The following is a 23,870-nucleotide window of genomic DNA, read 5'->3' as shown; positions in this document are numbered from 1 at the left end:
AAGATTTGACTTCCAGTTCAGGTTCTTATCAATATAAATTCCTAAGAACTTAAAATATTTTGTTTCAGTTATTGATAATATCCACATGCATTACTCTTAATGATGTGGTTAGGACATGTGTAGTACAGAACTGCATGTATCATGTTTTGCCTAAGTAAAGTGACAGTCCATTCACAGATAGCCATTTTTAGGATGCTATTTACACTGTCAAGTGTGTACGGTTTATTCACTAAACTTGATTACAATAATTGAATTGAAAAAAGATAATTATTTCTGCTTCTTTGATATCAGAAAAATGCGCGCAACCACCCCCCTCCCCCTCCCCCAACACACACACACACACACACACACACACACACACACACACACACACACACACACACACACACACACACCTCTGTGCAGTTATTGTTTTATTTTTCCAACTGAACACACCATGCTGGGACTGCAGTTCGTCAGGTAGACTGGGTTGAGGGATTGCGACGAGTGGGGTGTTTAAATGGAGCAAAGAGACAGAAGGCAGGAGCAGGGGTTGGGGTTGGGGTTGGGGTTGGGGAAGGGTGGCTGATAGTTTGAAGGGAGGCAGCAGGTGCATGGGATAAGAATGTAGGAGGAAGAAGAGGCAACAGATGCACAGGATAGGAATGCAAAATATGGACACCACCATTGGCACACGATGACAATGACATGGAGAAGTGGATTGAGAGAGGGTGACAGGACAATGGAAACGGAGGTTATTGGACAAAGGGTGAGAGGCCTGTGTGTTAGTGGACATTGAAACCAGGAGGATTAACAGGAACAAATGAGGTGTTGCAATGGTAACTCCCATCAACATAGTTCAGAAAAGCCAGTGCTAGGGGAAGGATCCAGATGGCAAAGGTTGTGAAACACCCACTGAACTGAAACATGTTGTGCTTAGCAGTGTGTTCTGCAAATAGGTGTTCAACCCTGCTGCTGGCCACAGTTCATTAATGGTCATTCATTATGGTGTACAGTTGGCTGTGGTCATACCCACAAAAAATTCTGTCCGGAAATTGCAATAGAGCTGATATATGACATGGCTGCTTTCACAGGTGGCCCTGCCTGTGATGGGATGGGATAAGCCTGCAACAGGAGTAGAGCAGGATGTAATGGGTGGGAGAATCAGACAAGTCTTGCACCTGTGTCTTCCACATGAAAATAACCCCTGCCGTAAGGGCTTAGGAATGAAAATGGCGTAGGAAGGGACCAGGATGTTGTGTAAGCTGGGTGGGTGACAGAATACCCCTTTAGGAGAGATGGGATGCATTGTGGGAAGGGAGTCCCTCATTTCCAGGGAAGACGATAGACAAGTGAAGCTCTGGCAAAGGACATGGTTTGGTTGCTACAGTCTGAGATAATACTGAGTGATGATGGGATGTTCCTTTGCAGCTGGTTCGGGGGGAATGGTAGAAGTCTCCAGGCTAGGTTTGAGGGTAGTACTTGTTTGAGAAGGCCTTTGTGAGACCTTCAGTGCCCTGGGTAAGAGAATTATCATCACTGCAAATACAAAGTCCACGGGTGACCAGGTTATGTGGAGGTGATTTTTGATGTGGAAGAGATGACAGCTGTCAAAATACCACTTCTTTTGATGTTTAGTGGGCCTGATATGGACAGAGGTACGGATGGAGTATGGACGGAGCCATCAGAGAGATGGAGGTCAATGTCCAGCAAGGCAGAACATCACATCATTTATATATAACAAGATCAGGCATAATAATCATCGCTGTGGTACACTCATAGTGATTATGCTCTATCCTGAAGATGCTGTTTTGTTGTGCACACCCTATGAGGTCCTTAATGCAATTCTCTGCATCCTTTTAGTTAGTTAAGATGAAAAACAATTGCCAGCAAGAGTTCTGATATCATCATATTTAAGCTGCTCCAGGAGAATACTGCAATCTGCACAATCGAATGATTTTGACAATTCACATAAAATACCAGTTGGCAATATCTTCTGCAGTAACTTTGAGGATGATATAAACTGTGACACTGATCATTAATTATTAATATCTGTCTTACTATCTTTCTTGTAAGGGGGTCTGACAACAGAATATTTCAGTGTGTCAGGAAATATCCCCTTTGATAGTATGTATTGCATATGAAAACTGAATACATTGCATGTATGTGAAGAACAGGTTTGTAATATTTTAGCTGAAATATCATTAACTTCGTGAGAGTTTTTGGATTTGAGGGAGCTAATTACACTCTTAATTTCTTTGGCAGAGCATAGAGTAACAGCATGTGGCAATAGCACTGTTTTTTGCATGTATTCTGTTACTTTAGCCCCTTGTCAATTTTAAGAACTACCCCTAGAAAGTGATTACTAAATACATTGGCTATCTGAATGTTATGATTTATTATTTGCCTCTTTTTCTTCAATGACCAAGTCCCCAAGCTCCTTAACTGATTTCACACTTTCCTTTTTAACAATTGCCCACATTGATTTAATTTTATTATCAGAATAATTAATTCTACAAAAGATTTTCTTGTAATTTTTAATCACTTGCCTTATGAGAGTACAGTATTTTTTTATAATATGAGATCAGACCTGTTTCTTTGTTTGTGTTAGGCATTTCATATCATTTTCTTTTCCTTGTACATGATATTTTGATTTCTTTGGTAATTCAAAATTTTTTCATGACTTATTAGTGGCATAATTTATTGTTATTGGAAACAGCTGTTCAAAATCGATACAAATCCATCTATAAATACATTAAATCTGGAATTAACATCTGCCCATCCCAACAGTTATCTTCCTGTAAGGCTGCCTGGAAACTTTCTGTTATTTGTTAAGCAATTACTCTTTTCTCCATGTCCCCACTTAGGTGTAATCAGGAATGTTATTAAATATGGTTACTGCATCATGTTCAGAGATGCCATTCACTACTGGATCAACATTTATATAATTTAACACTAATTGAATTTTCCACCTTTGCTTGGCAGAACACGATAATAGTATTAAATAGAAAAAACTTCCTAATGTTCTGTAAAATTATATTTATTTGGTCACAAACTGACTTCCAGCTTCTTAGGCCATCCTCAGGTGACAACTGAATGTCGCAAGCACAGATTAATGATGTGTGACTAAAGTAGATATTATATCTAAAAACAAAGATGATGAGACTTACCAAACGAAAGTGCTGGCAGGTCGATAGACACACAAACAAACACAAATATACACACAAAATTCAAGCTTTCGCAACCAACGGTTGCTTCATCAGGAAAGAGGGAAGGAGGGGGAAAGACGAAAGGATGTGGGTTTTAAGGGAGAGGGTAAGGAGTCATTCCAATCCCAGGAGCGGCAAGACTTACCTTATGCAATGAATGCAAAGCCTTAATGGAGATAATTCTGTTTAAGTGTTGCAGTGACCATGAGGACGTTGTAATGGTACTTTAATTACGTAACCATTACAGCACCTCACCTGAACCTCTCGATACCAGTAATATTCTACTGTGTTTCTTTAAAGTAGTTGACATATTTCTGAGACAACATTCAGATTTGATTTCATTAATGTAGAAGTACTTTGATTCATCGATATGTTTATATTGCAATGATATTATTCTTGTGTGTATTTTCTCTTTTGTCACTATGATCTTTGACGTACTTGTAACTCTGATTTTTGGGCGCGTAAGCGATTATTAGTTAGTTAGATTTAGAGAGTCGGACCTTGAGAAAGTCAAGTCTCGGACGTCGTGTTGGAAAGACGCATATTGTAGCCAGTTTATAAAATGTGAACTTTAACAGTGAGGAAGACGTTTTCAAGTATGTTTTGCATTGTGAAGTGATGTTTTGTGTGTTACGCGATATTGCAGCAAAAGTAATAAAAAAGAAGTGTAACTTAAATTCGGAGTGCTGATTACTTTTTTACATCACCATTGTCCTGCAAAAGTGTAACCTTCAAGAATGGTTTGTGAAGCGCATCTACAAAACTTTTGAATATCGCAGAATAAAATCTAGGCCTCTTTGCATCCGAGCTTGGAATCACCACCACCTAGATTTTCGACGATTGAGCCATGATTTTACAATGAGACCAGCTTGGGAAACACGAAAAGATGAGTGCCTAGTTAATTTATTATTACATGAAATGACTTTATTAACTGTGTTCTAATGACACCTGCCACATAATAACTTTGTTGTTGCCCGAAAATGCAGTATTTAGCAGCGTAAGCAACACCACAATCATTATTAAATTTTGACCTTTGTTGTGGTAGGGTTGTTAGAACGTGTCACGTTTAGAATACGAACGTTTACTCATACATAGGACCACAGACTATGTCCAGATCCGGGAACATATAGTCCACTCCAAAACAGTAAGTCACTGTTTTGCAAGGAGGGGAGCAATGTCACAGTGTGTGGAAGGAAGGGAGGAAGGAAGAAAGATTAGAATTTAATGTCTCACTGACAGCGGGGTCACTAGAGATGGAGTACAAGCTTAGATCATGAAAGGATGGGGAAGGAAACTAGCCATGCCCTTCCAAAGGAACCACACCAGTATTTGCCTTGGGCAATTTAGGAAAATTGCAGAAAACCTAGTTCTAGATGGCCGGATGGGGAATGGAACCGTCATCCTCCCAAGTGCGAATCCAGCGTGCTAACTACAACACCATGCTTAATCACATCTTGTAGTGTCTGTCATGGTTTAGCAATTATAGTCACTTACTGGTAAAATGAAGGCCTCCGGTTTGATTCCTGCCTCTTGCAGTTAATTATCATTTAACATTCCTAGTTTCTGTAAGCTTCTGGTACCTGCTTATTTATGGGCATAACATGGAACATAATGTGGGATCCTACAAAAGATTGATACTGAGCCCAATCTTGTTTTCCAGCTGTCTAAATAATTTTGTAACAGTTTTAAAGGGCAGTTCAAAAACTGTAATGTTTGCTGATTGACAAAAGCCTACTAATTAAGAGTCTGAACTTAACCTTGGGAGAGGCAACTTAGACGATATGTAAACAGGCCTACAACTGGTTTAAAGGTGTTGCTATTGTTGTTGTTGCCTTCAGTTCAAAGACTGGGTTCATGCAGCTCTCTATGCTAGGCTATTCTGTGAAAGCCTCTTCAGCTCTAAGTAACTACTGCAACCTACTTCCTTCTGAACCTGCTTACTGTATTCATCTCTTGGTCTCCCTCTACAATCTGTACCCACCATGTCTTCCTCCAGTATTAAATTGGTGATCCCTTGATATCTCAGAATGTGCCCTACCAACAGATCCCTTCTTCTACTCAGGTTGTGACACAAATTTTCTTTTCTCCCCAATTCCATTCAGTACCTCCTCATTAGTTACAGCTACAGATCTAACCTTCTGTATTCTTCTGTAGCACCACATTTCAAAAGCTTCTATTCCTCTCTTGTCTAAACTGTTTATCGCCCATGTTTCACTTTTACACATGGCTACACCTCAGACAAATACTTTCAGAAAAGACTTCTTGACACTTAAATTAACATTTGATGTTAACAAACTTCTATTCTTGCGAAACGCTTTTCTTGCCATTGCCAGTATAAATTTTATATCCTCTCTACTTCGGCTATCATCACTTATTTTGCTGCCCAAACAGACTCTTAAATTTGATTACATTCCATTATCCTCATTTTGCTTTTGTTGCTATTCATTTTATATCCTCATTTTGCTTTTGTTGATATACATTTTATATCCTCCTTTCAAGATACTATCTATTCCGTTCAACTGCTCTTCAAAGTCCCTTGCTGTCTCTGACAGAATTATAATGTCATCAGCAAACCTCAAAGGTTTTATTTCTTCTCCCTGGATTTTAATTCCTACTCCAAATTTTTCTTTTGTTTCCTTTACTGCTTGCTCAATCTGCAAATTGAACAACATAATGGATAGACTACAATATCGTATCACACCGTTCTCTACCACTGCTTCCCTTTCATGCCCCTCGACTCTAATTACTGCAACCTGGTTTCTGTACAAGTTGTAAACAGCCTTTTGCTCCCTGTATTTTCCACTTGCTGCCATCAGGATTTCAAAGAGAGTATTCCATCAATCCCAAAGAAAGCAGGTGTTGACAGATGTGACAATTACCGAACTATCAGTTTAATAAGTCACGGCTGCAAAATACTAACGCGAATTCTTTACAGACGAATGGAAAAACTAGTAGAAGCCGACCTCGGTGAAGATCAGTTTGGATTCCGTTGAAATATTGGAACACGTGAGGCAATACTGACCTTACGACTTATCTTATAAGCTAGATTAAGGAAAGGCAAACCTACATTTCTAGCATTTGTAGACGTAGAGAAAGCTTTTGACAATGTTGACTGAAATACTCCCTTTCAGATTCTGAAGGTGGCAGGGGTAAAATACAGGGAACGAAAGGCTATTTACAATTTGTACAGAAACCAAATGGCAGTTATAAGAGTTGAGGGGCATGAAAGGGAAGCAGTGGTTGGGAAGGGAGTCAGACAGGGTTGTAGCCTCTCCCCGAAGTTATTCAATCTGTATATTGAGCAAGCAGCGAAGGAAACAAAAGAAAAATTCGGAGTAGGTATTAAAATCCATGGAGAAGAAATAAAAACCTTGAGGTTCACCGATGACATTGTAATTCTGTCAGAGACAGCAAAGGACTTGGTAGAGCAGTTGAACAGAATGGACAGTGTCTTGAAATGAGGATATAAGATGAACATCAACAAAAGCAAAACGAGGGTAATGGAATGTAGTCAAATTAAATCAGGTGATGCTGAGGGAATTGGATTAGGAAATTAGACATTTAAAATAGCAGATGAGTTTTGCTATTTGGGAAGCAAAATAACTGATGGTTGAAGTAGAGAGGATATAAAACACAGACTGGCTATGGCAAGGAAAGCGTTTCTGAAGAAGAGAAATTTGTTAACATCGAGTATAGATTTAAGTGTCAGGAAGTCTTTTCTGAAAGTGTTTGTATGGAGTGTATCCACATGCAGAAGTGAAACATGGATGATAAATAGTTCAGACAAGAAGAGAATAGAAGCTTTCGAATTGTGGTGCTACAGAAGAATGCTGAAGATAAGGTGGGTAGATCACGTAACTAATGAGGAGGTATTGAATAGGATTGGGGAGAAGAGAAGTTTGTGGCACAACTTGACTAGAAGAAGGGATCGGTTGGTAGGACATGTTTTGAGGCATCAAGGGATCACCAATTTAGTGTTGGAGGGAAGCATGGAGGGTAAAAACCATAGAGGGAGACCACGAGATGAATACACTAAGCAGATCCAGAAGGATGTAGGTTGCAGTAGGTACTGGGAGATGAAGATGCTTGCACAGGATAAAGTAGCATGGAGAGCTGCATCAAACCAGTCTCAGGACTGAAGACCACAACAACAACAATAACAACAACATAATAAAAATCAGTTGCAGATGAACTACTACTGCATAATCACAACATGAGAGACAAATACAGTTTTTGAGTGGACCTTGTCTGCCATTCAGAATCAAGGTGTGTACTCTCGTGAGAAGACGTTCAAATAGCTCCCAGTTCACCTTTTATACAGTGTGTCTGGATGCTTGAATTCAGGGATTCAAAAATTTTGTTATCTACATAAGTAGACGTTCATTGTAAAGCTGCATGACAAGTGGTAATGTACCATAAACAGGACTACGTATTTACAAATGCAGTTAAGTATTTTCTTTGAAAAATACCATTGTGATCAAGTACATATTAAACCACCAATAGCAGGTACAGAACAGTTATACAGTTTAAATGAGGAGGCACCTGTTTTCAAAGCAACAGCTTTCTTTCTAATTTAATTGATTAAATCCAGTTAGTATTATATTTAGTAGTGTAATTTTGTATGACTGTTAATAAAAGGTACAGATTAAGTTTCTGTGATTACCTTGTCTTTTGTCCATGTATACCTTGACTCATTCCACATTATGGAAGGTTATCCTTCCTGATGGATCTACAGAACACAATGGATAAATAATGAAAAAAATATTGATGTGTGTACAAACAAGAACACAATCTGTTGAGATAGACTGTTCAGCTCCACGTGTTCTTTCATGTGCATTCAGTAAACATAATTTCTGGTGAAGTGTTAATACTTGACATATCTGCTCTCATAACTGGTATTTGATTCTGGATAATATAAAACAATATTTTCTAAGAAATTTCAGTAATCCCCATAGAAACCAATGGGGGCACTACTTGTGATTGTTATGGATAACAAAAGGTCAGATGTGTTGACAGTAGTTGATATTTTGTGACAGGCTGAAGCATAGAAAAAATTGCTTTTGTGGTCAGAAATAGACAATGCATCTGCTTCCATGAATGATGAGAGTACCTAGCAAAGCAACTTTATAAACATGTAAGATATTTGCCGTCACACCAGCGAATAAAGCATGTGTTCAAGAAGTAGCGACAAGTATTCACAAGTGTGCTGTTACGTGAAGTAGATAAATATCATGCTTTGCAACAGAGAAAACCAAAACTTATTTTTTCAGAAAGTCTTTTGCAAGATGGGTGCTCAAAAACATACCATTTGGTCACAAGCAGATATTCCTACTGGTCTGAAAATGAACAAGAATTAATGTACAATATGTTCTACAAACTTCTCAATGTGTAACAAGCATTCTGGTTTCTCTTCATCCCAGCACAATAAGCCATCAAATTTGTAAGTGACAAATGAACTATGCCTGACCCATTTTTAGTTATTAGGTAATGACTGTGGCAATTCTTTCAATATTACATGTTCCTTTCAAACAACTAGAAAAATATGTAGAAAAAATAAGAACACATTACCTTCTTTCCAGGAGTACTCCTTCATAGTCTGCAGTACTACAATAAATAACAGCACAAATAAATGGAAACGTTCACGGACATCACTACATGACACTTGGAACAGATTATTTTTATCAAATTTCTTGAAGACACTTCCCTTCAATTCAACAAACTGAAAAAAAAAATTGTTTAAGTAAGACACAAAATTTTTTTTCAGCTTAGATTTAACACCACTTTCACTTAATGGTACACTGTTCTATGGTTAACAGTAAAACAAAATTTCATTTCATTATGGCACATAACTGAAGACAGAACCATTGCCATTTACCATTTCCAATTCTGACTGTGAACTACCCGTCAATTTTAGTCATAAAATTATCAGTTAATAATGAATTGCACTTACATTATTTGACATCATAATTGTTAATAAAGCTTTATTGTTTGAGTTTATAGCTACATTGAGAGTTGTAGCTTGAAACAGCACAAGTAAGCTGTGTAATACTGCTATAAGTCAAGGAGTAACAGCACAAAAATTTTCCCTAGCAGTTTCTCTCCACAGATACAAATATAAATGTTACAACATATACTATTTTTTTTAATTTTTTGCAACTTTTCTGAAGAGTTTATCAAGAAATTAAAACACTTCACTTGACGATTGTACATACTGGAGGTGAGAGCATTCATAATATGTTCTACGCCCCTTGAGTGCTGATGATAAACCAGGTGCAGTTGAGAACTAGCAGCACTAATAAATTCAACACTAGGAAATAAAGGAGAAGAGAAGGAATAAAAATTAAGATTTTACATACCACTGACAACAAGGACATCAAACAGAGCAAAAGTTGGACAACAATATGCAAGAACTTGCCAATGGACTTTTCAAAGAAAACTTCTCAAACATCCACAAAGAAATTCATGAAAACTATGGAAATTTTAATTTATTACAGCTGTAAAGGAATTTGAGCCCTGTTCCTCTAAAATGTGGATCAAATATCTCATCCACTGTGCTGCCTCAGTCAGTACAAACGACTACCAAACCAGATAGATCTAATACACACTAAAACACTAAATTGTTAGAATCTTTACTTTTATGTTCATAATTATCGTAATAAAGGAAAAATGTTTAAGGGTTCAGTGTAAACTATTATGCCATGGTATTTTCAAAATGTCTTTTTTATAGAAACTCTTTATAATACATTTTCAGGATAACCCTCATTTATTGCTCCATTTTAGTTACACATTTTTAATTAAAGTATATGTTTTGATCGCTCAGGTTTATCTTCAGAGCTAAGTAATTGTGTCAGCAACCTGTCTTATCTGCTTTAAGAAGAGCAGTACTCTGATATATGGTTCTGAGCACATAAGACAGGTGGTTGATGCAACTACTTACCCCCATATGAACTTGAAGCCTTTAGTTATGGTATGCACAAACATGTGGTGTTGTCATGAGAACCAATTACTGAACCATAGGCAACAATGAAGAATGGGAAAAGGACAACGTCTGATAGCAAGTGTTCTAAGTAAACCAGTTGCTGAAATACGTTAATGTGCAATAATGCTACAGAAGCATGGGACAAACTACAAGCAGCACGATTTGAACATAGCAGCATGCAATGCTTAACAGGCTAATTGAATATCCCCTCCCCCTCCCCCAGGTCTGACATGACAAAACGGAAGATATTAGCACACATGCAGCTAAGCTGCAGAAGTTATTTATAGATCTATATGATGAAGTAGCAAAACATGAAAAGAATGCATTGTCTGAAGGAATATTAAATGGTCAAGTCATGCCTATGCTGGAAATGGAATACGAAAATTTAAAGATCTATGGCACACAATATCGTCAGAACACCAGAGTTTGAATTTCCTCACTTGATTGAATGAACAAAATACAATGCAATCTATTGCATCCGTTGTTTCTAACACATGAAAGGGAACAAAATAATAATTGAAAGAAGATGACAAAAGAAAGAGCAAATTAAAAATGTCTATATAATAAGTGCAAAAAAAACTAGGGGACTGGGGAGCAGACAACACTAACATGTGGTAAAAGGAGAAGATAAGCAGAACTGCTGCATTTACTTCATGCATCACATGTGCATCAACTGGAAACTACATTGCTGAAAATAAATGCTATAGAGGCAGTGGTGCTATGAAGTATATCACTTTAAACATAATGTAAATTGACACACAAAAACAAATCTCTTCACCTAGTGGCAGCAGGGGAACACACACACAAAAGTATTTAACTTCCACATGCTTTCGGAGCCAGTGGGTCCTCCTCCTGCCGGAAGAGTTGAAGGGGAAGAATTTACGTTATAATATCAACACTTCAAATAAACAGTACTTTCAAATTTAAAGAAAAACAACAATCACAAAATCCATCACTTACTGGAACAGATCTACATTTTGACTGTCACATAGTCATCATTGGTGCAATTAGTAAAGCATTGACACTGATACATGACACAAAAATTGAGTTTTATGTCAGTCACATAAGGTCTGTGTCATTTATCAGTTTTTATGCTCTGGCACATTGGTATCTAAGTCACTCTTTGGTAATTGCACCGATAATGAGAACATAATAGTCACAATCTAGATATGTTCCAATAAATGATGGATTTTGTGACCTATTGCTGGCTTTTAAATCTGAATACTCACTGAGAATCTAATGGATTCCAACTTAGTTAAAACAGCATTCTGTTTTGTAAACAGAAATTTGATATTCTTGAAGTCGTTTCATTGGGAACACGAGGACTAACATGGGTGCATTTGATCAATAAATGGTTAATATTGACAGCCTCTGAAAGATTCCAGGTGTACCACAAAAGATTTGGTGATCAAAATAACCAACACATGAAGAATATCTAGAAGAAACTTGATATCAATATAGAACATTACAAGAATGAATTTTTCAATGGTTGTACATTATAAAAAATGCACAGAAAACCATTCAAACAACTAAAACATCATTCCACAGTTGCTAGCAAATTAAGTCATGGAGCTGTCACTGGACCAATGACTACAGAATCAGTTGGAGATGCTAAATATTAATTATGTTTTAAAGATAATTACAGTAAATTCTGTCAAATTTTCTTTCTGAAACACAAATATGAAACCACAAATGAAGCACAAAGCATTGGACATAGAGTTAAACAATTAAGATGTGATTGAGACAGAAAATTTTATAACAAGAAAATCTAGGAATTTCTCATAGATAAGCTCGTGGTGTTGCGGTAGCGTCCTTGCTTCCCGAGCACGGGATCCCGGATACGATTCCCAGAGGGGTCAGGGATTTTCACCTGCCTTGAGATGACTGGGTGTTACTGTGTCATCTTCATCATCATCATCATCATCATCATCATCATCCATCGCCATTACAGTCGCAGGAAGGCAATGGCAAACCACATCCACAAGGACCTTGCCTAGTATGGTGGCGCGGGTCTCCCGCGCCATTCCCCTACGCTCTGTCAAGGAGTATGGGACTTCATCATCATCATCATCATCATCATCATCATCATCATCATCAAGGGAACAGGGTATTGATTCTTCCAGCCTATATCCTTGAGCAAAATGGTACAGTTGAACATGAAGGTACTCTAGTACCTTCCGCCGCGGAAGTCAAACACGCGGCAGAACAAATGGACGTGGTCAGCCCATAGAGGGCTCCGCCTCCGCAGCGGCTACTCCCTCCGGTTTCGTATATAGGGACCCGCTCTGCCCTAGTCCAGCCTGTCTGGTACTCGCTCTGGATTTCGTTTCTATCTCGGCGGTACTGCGTTCTGGTCGTTGCTCGTTGTTGACATTTGCCTGGCTCTGGTTCTGAGTGGATTTACGTTTGGTGTTTGGTGTTGTGGTTTCCACAAGACTCCGTTGTTTATCTCTTCCTTGTTGTGTCGCTCATAGTCGGTCGTGGTCGGTTGTTGTCAGTTGTCGTTGGTCTGTCGTCCGACTCGTCCTGTGTTTACCCGGTGGTGCGTGCTCCACCGCCGGCGGCTTCCCCACCTGGCGGCTCCAATCCGCAGCCCAAGGCGTTCCCGCTGTTGGTTGTGGTTACTACAGATACAATAATTGTTGATGCTCAATGTTCAAGACATGTAAACTGCCAAAAGGATTGTAGGCAGAAGCTTGCAACACAGTATTTATGTCTTAAACCATACTGGAAGGTCTTCATTTCCAGATAAAAACCTTTATGAGCTGTTTTTGCATGTCCATCCTTTTGACAGGAAGTCTTGGAGACGACGGACATTTACAATTGTGAGAAAATGAAACTCCTACAGCCGTCCTTATGATTTTATTTATTTTGTATCTATCAGTTTTGGCACTTCAATGCACCATCTTCACGCTGTAGTTGATGCTGAAGAGGTGCTTATGAGCTGTGGTACAATTTAACAACAGGAAAATTTGATCACCTCATAATTTTTGGCACAGGTTAACATATTTGTACAAACAAATCTTTCTATTCAAAGTTTGATGACAAGGCTGTTTTTTGGACAAGTTGCTAGGTATGTCAACAACATAGGTAAATTCGGAGTCTGGAGTCAAAGAAGGAAAGTAGTCTAGAGTCATAAAATAAAATTTCAGCCAGGAGCAATTTTCAGCTTCTATAGTGATAATGTTGAATGCAGTATTTCTCAGACCCGAAATAGTTGGATCCGTTACCCAAAGCACAAGAAGGCAAATGTCATAGGCAGTCTGCTACCAAAGGAAGTCAAAGAACAACAATTTGGCACATTTGATTGTGGAGAAGACAAGTAACAGGTGACTGTAACAAATAATCAACAGAATTCCTGGAAAGCAAAAACTCCTGAATTTCCTGAAGGTGGTAAACTGGAGAACAACGAATAAAACCAATCTGGGAGGAAATTGGTGAATTCTTGATGCTAACAAAAGTTGGTACTTATGAACATAAAGATCCAAAATGTGTTTTCTGACGTACTGCAGTCAAATGAGAAGAGAACATAGATGCAAGCTATTAATGAAGAAATGGACTCACTTAAGAGACACAATACATGGGCTTTAGTTGAATTCCTATTAATGCCAAAATACTGCTGAATCACTGGGTTCTACGCCAAAAGTCTTGAAGAAAGTGGATTTTCAAAGCAGTGCTGCATATCTTTATATGTTTTACTGCAAATGGAATGAAAATTGATTAAACATAGCAATTTACATTGATGACGGGCTAATTGTTGGCAGCAACTTTTCTGAGTACTTTACAATGTGAATTTGATATAACAACAGGTACGCTTGATAGTTTCCTCAGTATAAAAATAAAGCAAAATGAAGACGGAGCAATTATGACAGTGAAAGGTGGTTTCAAAATCTACAGTGATGCTGATTTCGCCGATGACAAGTGGACAAGTCATTCAACAACTGGCATTGTACCAAAGTGCTATGCTGGAAAAAATCAATGGAAGGAACCAGTCAACTGATTTTCTGAGGAAGCCACTTGAATGAGCTGGGTTTAATTTACTATGTGTAAGAAGAGAAACAGGAATTACTCACCTGTTTATTGCTGATTTTTCCTTTTGGAGCAGGTGTTGTAGTAAAAGAAAAAATGTTTAAGAATTCAGTGTAAATTGTTATTCCATGGTATTTTCAAAATGTCCCTGCATTTTATAAAAATTCTTTGCAATACTTTTTGATACTGAACAGTTTGTTTCCTGAGAATAAACCATTTGTTAATACAACTGTGTTTGTTGAAAATAATAATTTTTGCAATAATAACTAACAAATATTTCATAACTGAGAATAATTTTGTGTGTGTGTGTGTGTGTGTGTGTGTGTGTGTATGTGTGTGTGTGTGTGTGTGTGTAGGGGGGAGGCATATGTAAGCATGCCCCCCCCCCCCCCAATTCTTATGCACAATAAAAGTTGGAAAACTAAGAACAGTACCATGTGCACCACTTGGTTTATGTACCTATCTATCATTAAACTTCTATGTGGTGACTGGTTTCATTTACAGATAATGTTTTGACATTATGTTTACAGAGGTTTCATTTGACCTTCCAGTTTCGTACTGATATAAAAAGTGAATGGGATGCTTTTTACATATTGGTGTTTGGCCTTCAAAAGCTAGAGCATTTCTTCTCTCATGCAAAATATTTACTACTTATAATGAAAATAAACAAATAAAGGTAGCTCAACAATTTAGTGTTTTGTGCATATTACTTGCATTTATTTCTTTACTCCTTCATTCTCTTCTGAATGATTCAGAACAGTGGGTAAGATACACGGGAAAGCTTGTATTTGGTTGAGAAACTTCTATACTGTCTATTGCCTGTGTGTGTGTGTGTGTGTGTGTGTGTGAGGGAGGGAGGGAGGGAGGGAGGGAGGGATTTGAAGCTAAGCTACAACATTTAATATCTTGTTTATGTGCCTGTTTGCTACTCATCGTCACCTATGGAGAAGTGGTCAGAGAGAGAAACAATATAAGAAATTCTTCTTCATTTGCCTCAGTTCAGAAATTAAAATTTATTTTTGTTTGACAACTACCTTCATCAATTATGTCTGGAAAGTTATACGAATGAACTACTGCCTCAGGCCACATTAACCAGTAAACAGTGCCCCAGGAAAAATTCCAATTCTATCCCAGTTCCACTCTGATATAATGCCACTGAAACTGAACATTGTGCATCATTGAGATGTTCATGATCACTTCACACAGTATCAACCATGTGCAACCAATATGCCTCAAATTTTAAGTGAAATGAAGTTCATGTTTAGTTGATGATTATTCTACAGCACTATAATTATCACAAGAGTAAGTACACATGTGTAGTAGTGTAAAAAACATAAAATCTTTGGTGGCGACATGAAGAAAAACCTAACAAAATGTTGATTATCAAAGAAATTAAATGACAGAAAATCCAGGACGGAATAACATCAACATGAAAAGGATAGATTGCTACTCATCACATAAAGACGGCATTGAATTGCAGACAGGCACAAAAGAAAGAATACTAAAAATATTCAGCTTTTGGACTATGTACTTCTTCAGAAATGGAAAACTCTCACACATTCACACAAGCACAACTCACACTCCCTCTCATCTTTGGGTGCTAAGGCCTGACTGTAGCTGTGTCTAGCTGGGGTGGGCAATGGGAGTATGAAAGAGTCATGGCATTGAGGAGAGGGAGGGGTAACACAGTACAGGTGGGGAAAGATTCTAATGCTGCCTGTAAGCCCATGCAGGACATGTAGGAGATGGCATTGGATAGCTAGATGGAGCTTCAAGAGAATGCACTTTGAGGGAAGCAGCAAGACGGAGGAACAGGGGGGAAGGGAGGGGGGGGGGGGGTGGCAGATAACTCGAAAGGACTATGTATGTGTGTTTGCAGGAAAGCGTGTGAGTACTGGAGTGGGAGCTGGGATGGGGATAGGCAAGTGGAGGGCTGAGACTAATGAAGGTTGAGTCCACCACATAGCGGAGATGCTGAGTTGCAGAAAGGCACAACAAAAAGACTGTCACACAATTAGCTTTTGCCCAACAAGGCCTTTGTCAAAATTAGACAACACACACACACACACACACACACACACACACACACACACACACACACGAGCACAGTCTCTGGCAGCTAGACCCAGGAGAGGTAAGCAGGTGGCTGAGGCAGGGAGGGGGAGGGATAGCAAGATAGGGGTGGGGGAGAGCAAGTGCTGCTAGGAGCATGCAGGGTTGAGGCAGAGAGTGGGGCAGCTAGGTGCAGTCGGGAGGCTAGACAGAGTGTGGGGGAGAGAGAGGGGGGAGGGGCATAGCAAAAAAGAAGGAGGTAAAAAGACTCAGTGCATTGGTGGAATAGAGAGTTATGTAGTGCTAGAATAGGAACACGGAATGGGCTACATGGGTAAGGACAATGACTAATGAACATTGAAACCAGGAGGATTACGGGAACATAGGATATACTGCAGGGTGAGTTCCCACCTGCGCAATTCAGAAAAGCTGGTGATGGTGGAAAGGATCCAGATGGCACAGGCTGTGAAGCAGATATTGAAATGAAGGACATCATGTTGAGTGGCGTGCTCAGCAACAGGTTGGGCATATTGCTTCTTGGGCACAGTTTGTTTGTGGCCATTTTGCGAACAGACAGCTTGTTGGTTGTCTTGCCCACGTAGATGGTTCAAGTGGCTCTGAGCACTATGGGACTTAACATCTGAGGTCATCAGTCCCCTAGAACTTAGAACTACTTAAACCTAACTAACCTAAGGACATCACACACATCCATGCTCGAGGCAGGATTCGAACCTGCAACCGCAGTGGTCGCACAATTCCAGACTGAAGCGCCTAGAACCGCTCGGCCACACCGGCCGGCCTTGCCCACATAGAACGCAGCACAGTGGTTGCAGCTTAGTTTGTAGATCACATGACTGATTTCACAGGTCACCTTCCTTTGATGGAATAGGTGATGTTTGTGAAAGATTGAGTCCAGAGGAATTTCAGAAACAACAGGTATGTCGCAGGAGAGTTTCCATTCACGCAGTTCAGAAAAGCTGTGTTGATGGGAAGAATTCAGATGCCACAGGCAGTGAAGCAGTCATTATAGAGAGGCACATCATGTTGGGCAGCATGCTCAGCACCTCTGTAGTCCAGCTGCCTCTTGGTCATAGTTTGCAGTGATAATTCATGCAGACAGACAGAGTTTGTAAGTAATCATACCCACATAGAAAGCAGCACAGTGGTTTCAGCTAATTTGTAGATCACATTGCTGATTTCACAGCTTACCCTTCTTCTGATATAGTAGGAGATTCCTGTGACAGGACTGAAGAAGTTGGTAGATGAAGGATGTGTGGGACAGATTTTGCTTCTAGGTGTATTGCAGGGATATGTGCCAAGAGACAAGAGGTTGGGAGCAGGGGTTCAGTATGGATGGAGAAGGATAATGTGTACATTGGGTGGGTGGCGGAATATCACTGAAAGGGTAGGGTAAGATAGGACAGTGGGGACGATATTTCTCATTTCAGGGCATGACAAGAGGTAGCTGGATTCTGGTGGACAAAGTGGTTCAGTTGCTCCAGTCCTGGGTGGTACTAAGTCATGACAGGAAAGCTCCTTTATTGCCAGACAGTGGGTATGCAGGCATATGGTAGATGACTGGGAGACAAGGCAAGGAAGATCTGTTTTTGAACAAGGTTTGGAGGGTAATTTCAGTCTGTGGATGACTCGGGGAGATCCTTTGCATTTTTGGAGATGGACAGATCACCACTACAGATGTGATGACTCTGTGTGGCTAGAGTGTATGGAAGGGACTTCTTGGTGTGGGATGAGTGGTATATTTGAGGTAGAGATATTTTTGGTAGTTCGTAGGTTTGATGTGAACTGAGTACTGATGTAGCCATTCTTGAGGTGGTCTACATCAAGGAAGGTGGCTTGGTGGTCTGAGGAGGACCTGGTAAAACAAATGAGGGGCAGCTGTTGAGGTTATGGAGGCATGTGGATAGTTTGTCCTCCCCTTGGTCCAGATCATGAAGATTACATAAATGAAGGAGGTTTTAGACTCTGGGTACTCAGGAAGGATTCCTCTACATCACATTGGATGTTGCCATGCAGGTGCCCACTGCTGTACACATTCACCATTGGGGTTTCAACTATCTCTTTCATGTCCTGAAGTGAGAAATATCCTCCCTAATATCCTACCACCCATCCCACAGTGAGATTCTAACATCTGCCCAACTTAAGCAATATCCCTCGTCCATATGTACTGAACCCCTACTCCCAACTCCTTGCCTCATGGCTCACGTCCCTGCAACAAACTTAGATGCAAAACCTGTCCTACACATTCTTCTACTACCACCTTCTACAGTCCTGTTCACAGGCAGTTCCTACACCACTGAAAGCAGGGCCATGAATAAAAGCAGTCATGTAATCTACAAACTTAGCTGCAACCACTGTGCTGCTTTCTACATGAGCATGACTACTTACAAGCTGTCTGCCTGCATGAATGACACCACCAAACTATCACCAAGAGACAACTGGACCACTGAGGTGCTGAGCATGCTGCCCAACACAATGTGCTTCACTTTAATAAATGCTTCAAAGTCCACATCATCTGGATTCTTCCCAACACCAGCTTTTCTGAACTGCGTAGATGAGAACTCTCCCTGAAACATATCTTTTGTTCCCAATATTGCTCTGGCCTCATCCTTCATTAGCCCCTGTCCTCCACTTGCCTATCCCCTTCCCTCGTCCCACTCCAGTACACACACACCTTATATCCCACCAATATACAAACATAATATTTACCCATTCTCTAATTCTCTCCTCTGTTACCCCTTTCCATCTCCCATCACACACCCTTCTGATGTTGCAACTATCAGCCTTTTGCTGTTCCCTACACATCACTGCATCCTCCCAGAAGCAGCACTCACATCTTCCCCCACCCGTACAATGCTCTCTCTCTTCTGTAGCCCCCACTAATCACCCCAGACAGAGGCTGCTAATCTCAGATGCAGTTGCTGCTGCCTTAGCCCCTTAATATGTCTAGTGTGTGTGTGTGTGTGTGTGTGTGTGTGTGTGTGTGTGTGTCAGTTTTCCACTTCTGATGAAGTATGAACTATGAAAGCTAAATACTTTTAGCATTCTTTCTTATTGAGCCTTTCTGTGATTATGAAAGAAATGTGTTTTTAAAGCAAAGTTACTGGAAAATTAGACACAACACACTCATCTCACCCCCCCCCCCCTCCCCCAGGCATGCGTGTGCACAAACACCAACAGAAACAAACACACACACACACACACACACACACACACACACACACAAACCCATGCACAGTAGACAACTTCAAAATTACATAACCAAACTAAAGGAAGAGAACAGTAGTTAAGTTCCTGGGAAATGGTATGACATGTATTAAAATTTGGGTGGCAGGTACCTGCAAATCTTGCCTCCTGTAATGATACCTACCTTGACTTAACTTACACAGTATTGGCATTTAAACTCACCAATTCACCCATAAAATTATTTATCTCTCTCCATTGCTAGAATCTATGCTCTTAAAATAACGACTTTTTCCTACTTTATTCAAAAAGTAAGCACTCCACACAGCTATAATCTGCTAGCCATCACACCTGGGCATGGAGAAAATAAGAGCATCAGTACCACACACCTCCTCCTTTTCCTATAACTTTAGCAGATGGTACATATGTAGACTGACAGGCCATATACTTCTGCAAATTCCCATTATAACCATTATGCAAAACGACTATGAGAGGAAGTAGTAGACTTCCTTATTCTTATATGAATAATTCTTTCAGTTATGCACAATGCCTTTTTATGTGGCTTCCACTGTAATTAGTTGAACATTTCTGTGATGATCTCACACTGTTACTAAAGGATACATACATATACCATGGCAAATAAGAGATGAGGTATTACTCCTAAATGCTCCCTTTTCCGATCACGAGGTTCTGTTGCTGTCCAAAAGAGAGCATCTATAGTATCTTGGCCAAAAGCGGAAAACAATCTATCACCAACCTGAAAATTTGTACAACCATTTATACAAGATAATATGCACAAAAGCAATAAAAAAAAAAGTTAGGTGACTTACAGACAACTTTACCTCCAGCATATTGTAGAAGATATAGAGTTTAATGACAGACTGACTTTTAATAAGATGATACATCATAGATGTATCAATATATGACATAATCATACTACACATGACCAAAATACAAGCTTTCAAAAGATCACAGATTTCTGCAGGTTTCAAAATCTTCTTTGACTTCGAGTTCTTCAATCTGGAATCAGAAATTATCAAAAACTTTTTCAGTTCATGTCATCTGCCTTTTGACACCTCAGAATACAACATGATAAATGAATGAGTGAATCTGAATGCACAATGCCTATAAAGATATTCATATGTCTTAAGTTGAGGCACCGCAGAATGGAGGGAATTTTATATGGTGGAAGGGTGTGTGTAAAGGGGGGGGGGGGGGGTTAGAGGAGATCAAAGCTTTACTACAGTAAGGAAGATCATGTGATTGTAGCCTGCAGTAGTTCTGCAGAGATAAAAAGACTTACACAGAATAAACTAACATGGAGAGCTGCATTAAACCATTCTCCTGATTCACCACAACAGCAACACCAGCAGCTGCAGCATCTTTATCTGGAGCACAAATCATTACTTCCTACAATGAACATTGACACAATTTAGAGATGTTAACAGCCTGACAGTAATACCAAAATATGAGAGAGCAAAGTCCTGGGGGGAGTTGGCTCCCCACCCAAATCCCTACAGCAACACTGCCTAGCATACTGTCTAGCTGAAGGCCTTCCCAAAAATTCATAAGGGGTGCAATGACTAATTGATATTATTGAAATATGAAACAATTACCATAAATTAGCAACTTACTAAGAACTTTTGGGTATGTCAACATTTAGGAGATCAAGTTCAGGCCACCTCTCCATACCAGACCCACAGAGATAGCCAACTCTCCCAGACACTACCAAGTCCAATAACAACTGTCATAGTAATATCAGAGCGTGGGATTGCACCGCAGCATTCCTTTACATAACTGGGAAACTAACATTATGGGGGAAATCGTTTTTTTTTTAACCTCAACAACCATTCATCCCACCAGCATGTATTACACTTTGAGGATTTGTGGGCAACTGAGACAAGAGCCTCATTCCCTGTAACTCACAATGTAATGCCAAACAGTGGTTACTTAACCTGGCAGATAGTTTAAGTAATGGAGGACTGGTGGTGCTGGACAGTCTGCAGCCCAGGATGCCAGGACTGCCATACCTGTACTCAGCCTTTACTTGCTAGCTCCCTGAGGGTAGTATAAAGGACAGTCAGAGGTTAGACTTGCAGCACAGAACGGGACATAGTACTGTAAAGACCTGAGGCCTAATTTTCTAATTTTCACCAATTCTATGCTCATAGCAAGTAATGAGCCACCTGGAGGAGAAGAGGGGTGGGATGGGTGGTGGGTATGTACAAAATAAAGTGTGGTTACAATGATGCATGAGTATAGGATAAATACAAGACCTTCAACAAATGAAGTTTGTTTATTTCTTGTTTGTCTGCTAATGAGTCTGTGGCTGAAAAAGTTCACAAAAACATATCTCTTTCTATAAACCTTAATTTTATACAGATGCATAGTTTTCTTTTACCAAGCAAATAATTTAAAATCACATGCAAAATGTCACTTGAAGGTATTTTTCACTGTAGGGTTAATATTATAGATGAAGTTGGATAATATGACTTGCTTTTAGAAAGGATGCAAATCTCCTCCATTGTTGTTGTCATCTTCAGTCCAAAGACTTGTTTAATGCAGCTGTCAAAGTTCGTCTATTCTGTGCAAACTTCTTCATCTCTGCATGACTACCACAACTTATATCCATTTGAAACTGCAAATGCATTCAAGTATTGGTCTCCCTTTATAATTTTTAAACTCCCCCCCCCCCCCAAAAAAAAAAAAAACACATACATCCTTCCATTAACAAACTGACAATTCCTTTATGCCTCCGGATGTGTCCTATCAATTGATCCCTCCTTTTAATCTATTCTGTGCAAGCTTCATCTCTGCATGACTGCCACAACTTACATCCATTTGAAACCATTAATGTATTCAAGCACTGGTCTCCCTTTACAATTTTTACCCCCCCCCCCCCCCAAACACACATGTCCTTACATTAAGAAATTGACAATTCCTTTATGCCTGTGGACATGTCCTATCGATCGATCCCTTCTTTTAGTCAAGTTGTGCCGTAAATTTGTTTTGCCAGATTTGATTCAGAACCACCTCATTTATCGATCTCCCCTTTCAATCTTTGTCATTCTTCTATGGTACAATATTTTGAAAACTTCTATTGTTTTCTACTCTGAACTGCTTATCGTCCATGTTTCATTGTCATGCAATGTTGTGATCCAGACAAATACCATTGGAACAGACACTGTTATTAAATGTTATCACATTCCATATTTTCAGAAATCGTTTTCACGCTAATGCCAGTCTGCATTTTATTTCCTCACTATTTTGGTCATCATGAGTTATTTTGCTGTCCAAACAGAAAACTTCACCTACTACTTTTTTTGTGTCTTATTTCCTAATGTAATATCCTCAGCATCACCTAATTTAATTAGATTACATTCCACTGGCCTTTTATTGATGTTAATCTTACAATAATATAATGAAAAGGAAAGCTGCCCCTCACCATATAGCGGAGAAGCTGAGTTGCAGATAGCCACAACAAAAGGGCAGTCACAAATAAACTTTTGGCCAGCAAGGCCTTTGTCAGAAATACACGACAGACATGAGTTCAGTTGCCGGAGACTGCAGTCATGTGCATGTGAGGGGTGTGTGTGTGTGTGTGTGTGTGTGTGTGTGTGTGTGTGTGTGTGTGTGTGTGTGTGAGAGAGAGAGAGAGAGAGAGAGAGAGAGAGAGACTGTCCTCTACTTTTGATGAAGGCCTTGCTGGCCAAAAGCTTATTTGTGACAGACTTTTTGTTATCTGCGACTCAGCATCAACTATCAAAGTTTTTAATTCTTCTCCCTGGATTTTAATTCCCTTTCCAAATTTCTGCTTGGTTTCCCTCACAGTTTACTCAGCGTATATAGTGAATAAAATTGGGGATAGGCTACAACCTTGTCACACACCCTTTTCAATCACTACTTCCCTTTCGTGTCCTTTGACTCTTACAAGTGCTGTCTGGTTTCTGTACAAGCTATAAATAATGTTTTCTATCCATATTTTACCACTGCTACCTTTGGAATTTCAGAAAGTGTAATCCAGTCAACATTGTCAAAAGCCTACTTTGAATCTATAAATGCTATATATGCCAGTTTGTCTTTCTTCAACCTTTCTTATCTTCCTCGAGGTTGGCTGTTATCAGTTCTTCCATTCTTCTGTAAATAATTCTTGTCAATATTTTGCAAACAGGACTTAAACTGACAGTTCAGTCACATTCACACCTGTCAGCACCTGCCTTCTTTGGAATTAAAATTATTACTGTCTTCCTGAAGTATGAGGGTACTTCCCTTGTCTCACGTATCTTACACACCATCCTTTGTCTCCCAGGGATGTCAATAATTCTGAGGGAATATCTGCTACTCCAGGGTTTGTTTACAGTTAGGTCTTTCAGAGCTCTGTCAAATTCTTTTCACAGTGTTTTATCTCCCACCTTATTATC

At 39.5% G+C, this 23,870-nt stretch overlaps 1 protein-coding gene across 2 annotated transcripts in view; it reads right to left on the bottom strand.

Annotated features, from left to right (window-relative positions):
- LOC126248196 (protein TAPT1 homolog) overlaps window positions 1-23,870 on the bottom strand; it is a 137,931-nt gene that overhangs the window by 59,170 nt on the left and 54,891 nt on the right. For both annotated transcript variants that reach the window (XM_049948996.1, XM_049949005.1), the window contains exons 4-7: window positions 20,292-20,469; window positions 20,071-20,206; window positions 9,139-9,236; window positions 8,757-8,907 (exon numbers count right to left, since the gene is read on the bottom strand). In XM_049948996.1, the coding sequence (XP_049804953.1) occupies window positions 8,757-8,907; window positions 9,139-9,236; window positions 20,071-20,206; window positions 20,292-20,469 (563 nt within the window). The remainder of the gene's footprint in view (window positions 1-8,756; window positions 8,908-9,138; window positions 9,237-20,070; window positions 20,207-20,291; window positions 20,470-23,870) is intronic.

This window comes from Schistocerca nitens, chromosome 1, assembly GCF_023898315.1.
Source record: "Schistocerca nitens isolate TAMUIC-IGC-003100 chromosome 1, iqSchNite1.1, whole genome shotgun sequence".
NCBI classification, from domain to species: Eukaryota; Metazoa; Arthropoda; class Insecta; order Orthoptera; family Acrididae; genus Schistocerca; species Schistocerca nitens.
Note: the sequence above shows the minus strand (reverse complement) of the source record. Positions and strands in the feature narration are given on the sequence as shown.